At 67.2% G+C, this 271-nt stretch overlaps 1 protein-coding gene across 19 annotated transcripts in view; it reads left to right on the top strand.

Annotated features, from left to right (window-relative positions):
- Positions 1–112: 112 nt before the first annotated feature.
- Positions 113–271, top strand: part of PTPRK (protein tyrosine phosphatase, receptor type K) — a 388,760-nt gene continuing 388,601 nt past the window's right edge. For all 19 annotated transcript variants that reach the window (XM_017739562.1, XM_017739558.1, XM_017739564.1 and 16 more), the window contains exon 1: positions 113–230. In XM_017739562.1, coding sequence (XP_017595051.1) covers positions 128–230 — 103 coding nt within the window. In that variant the 5' untranslated portion in view covers positions 113–127. The remainder of the gene's footprint in view (positions 231–271) is intronic.

The following is a 271-nucleotide window of genomic DNA, read 5'->3' as shown; positions in this document are numbered from 1 at the left end:
CCCCGGGGCGTGGGGCGGGGAGACACGGGGGCCACTGGGATCCCCCCTCCCCACACTAAAAAAAGAGTGGTGGGTGAGAAACAGGACGGAAAGCACCGATAGGGTCGGCGTCTGTTTTGTGTGAAAGATGCGAATTTCTCGCCCCTTCCTCCCCGGCCGCCCAACGCCACGGGGTTTTGCGGAATTAAAGCCCGCGGGGCCGGGCGGTGGGAGCTGCGGCCGGCGCGGTGGTGAGTTGTTGGCCCCGGGGGAGCCTCGGGGCAGAGAGTCC

This window comes from Corvus brachyrhynchos, unplaced genomic scaffold (assembly GCF_000691975.1).
Source record: "Corvus brachyrhynchos isolate BGI_N302 unplaced genomic scaffold, ASM69197v1 scaffold14, whole genome shotgun sequence".
Taxonomy (NCBI): domain Eukaryota; kingdom Metazoa; phylum Chordata; class Aves; order Passeriformes; family Corvidae; genus Corvus; species Corvus brachyrhynchos.
The sequence above is the reverse complement of the archived record's forward strand: the minus strand, read 5'-3'. Positions and strand labels throughout refer to the sequence as shown.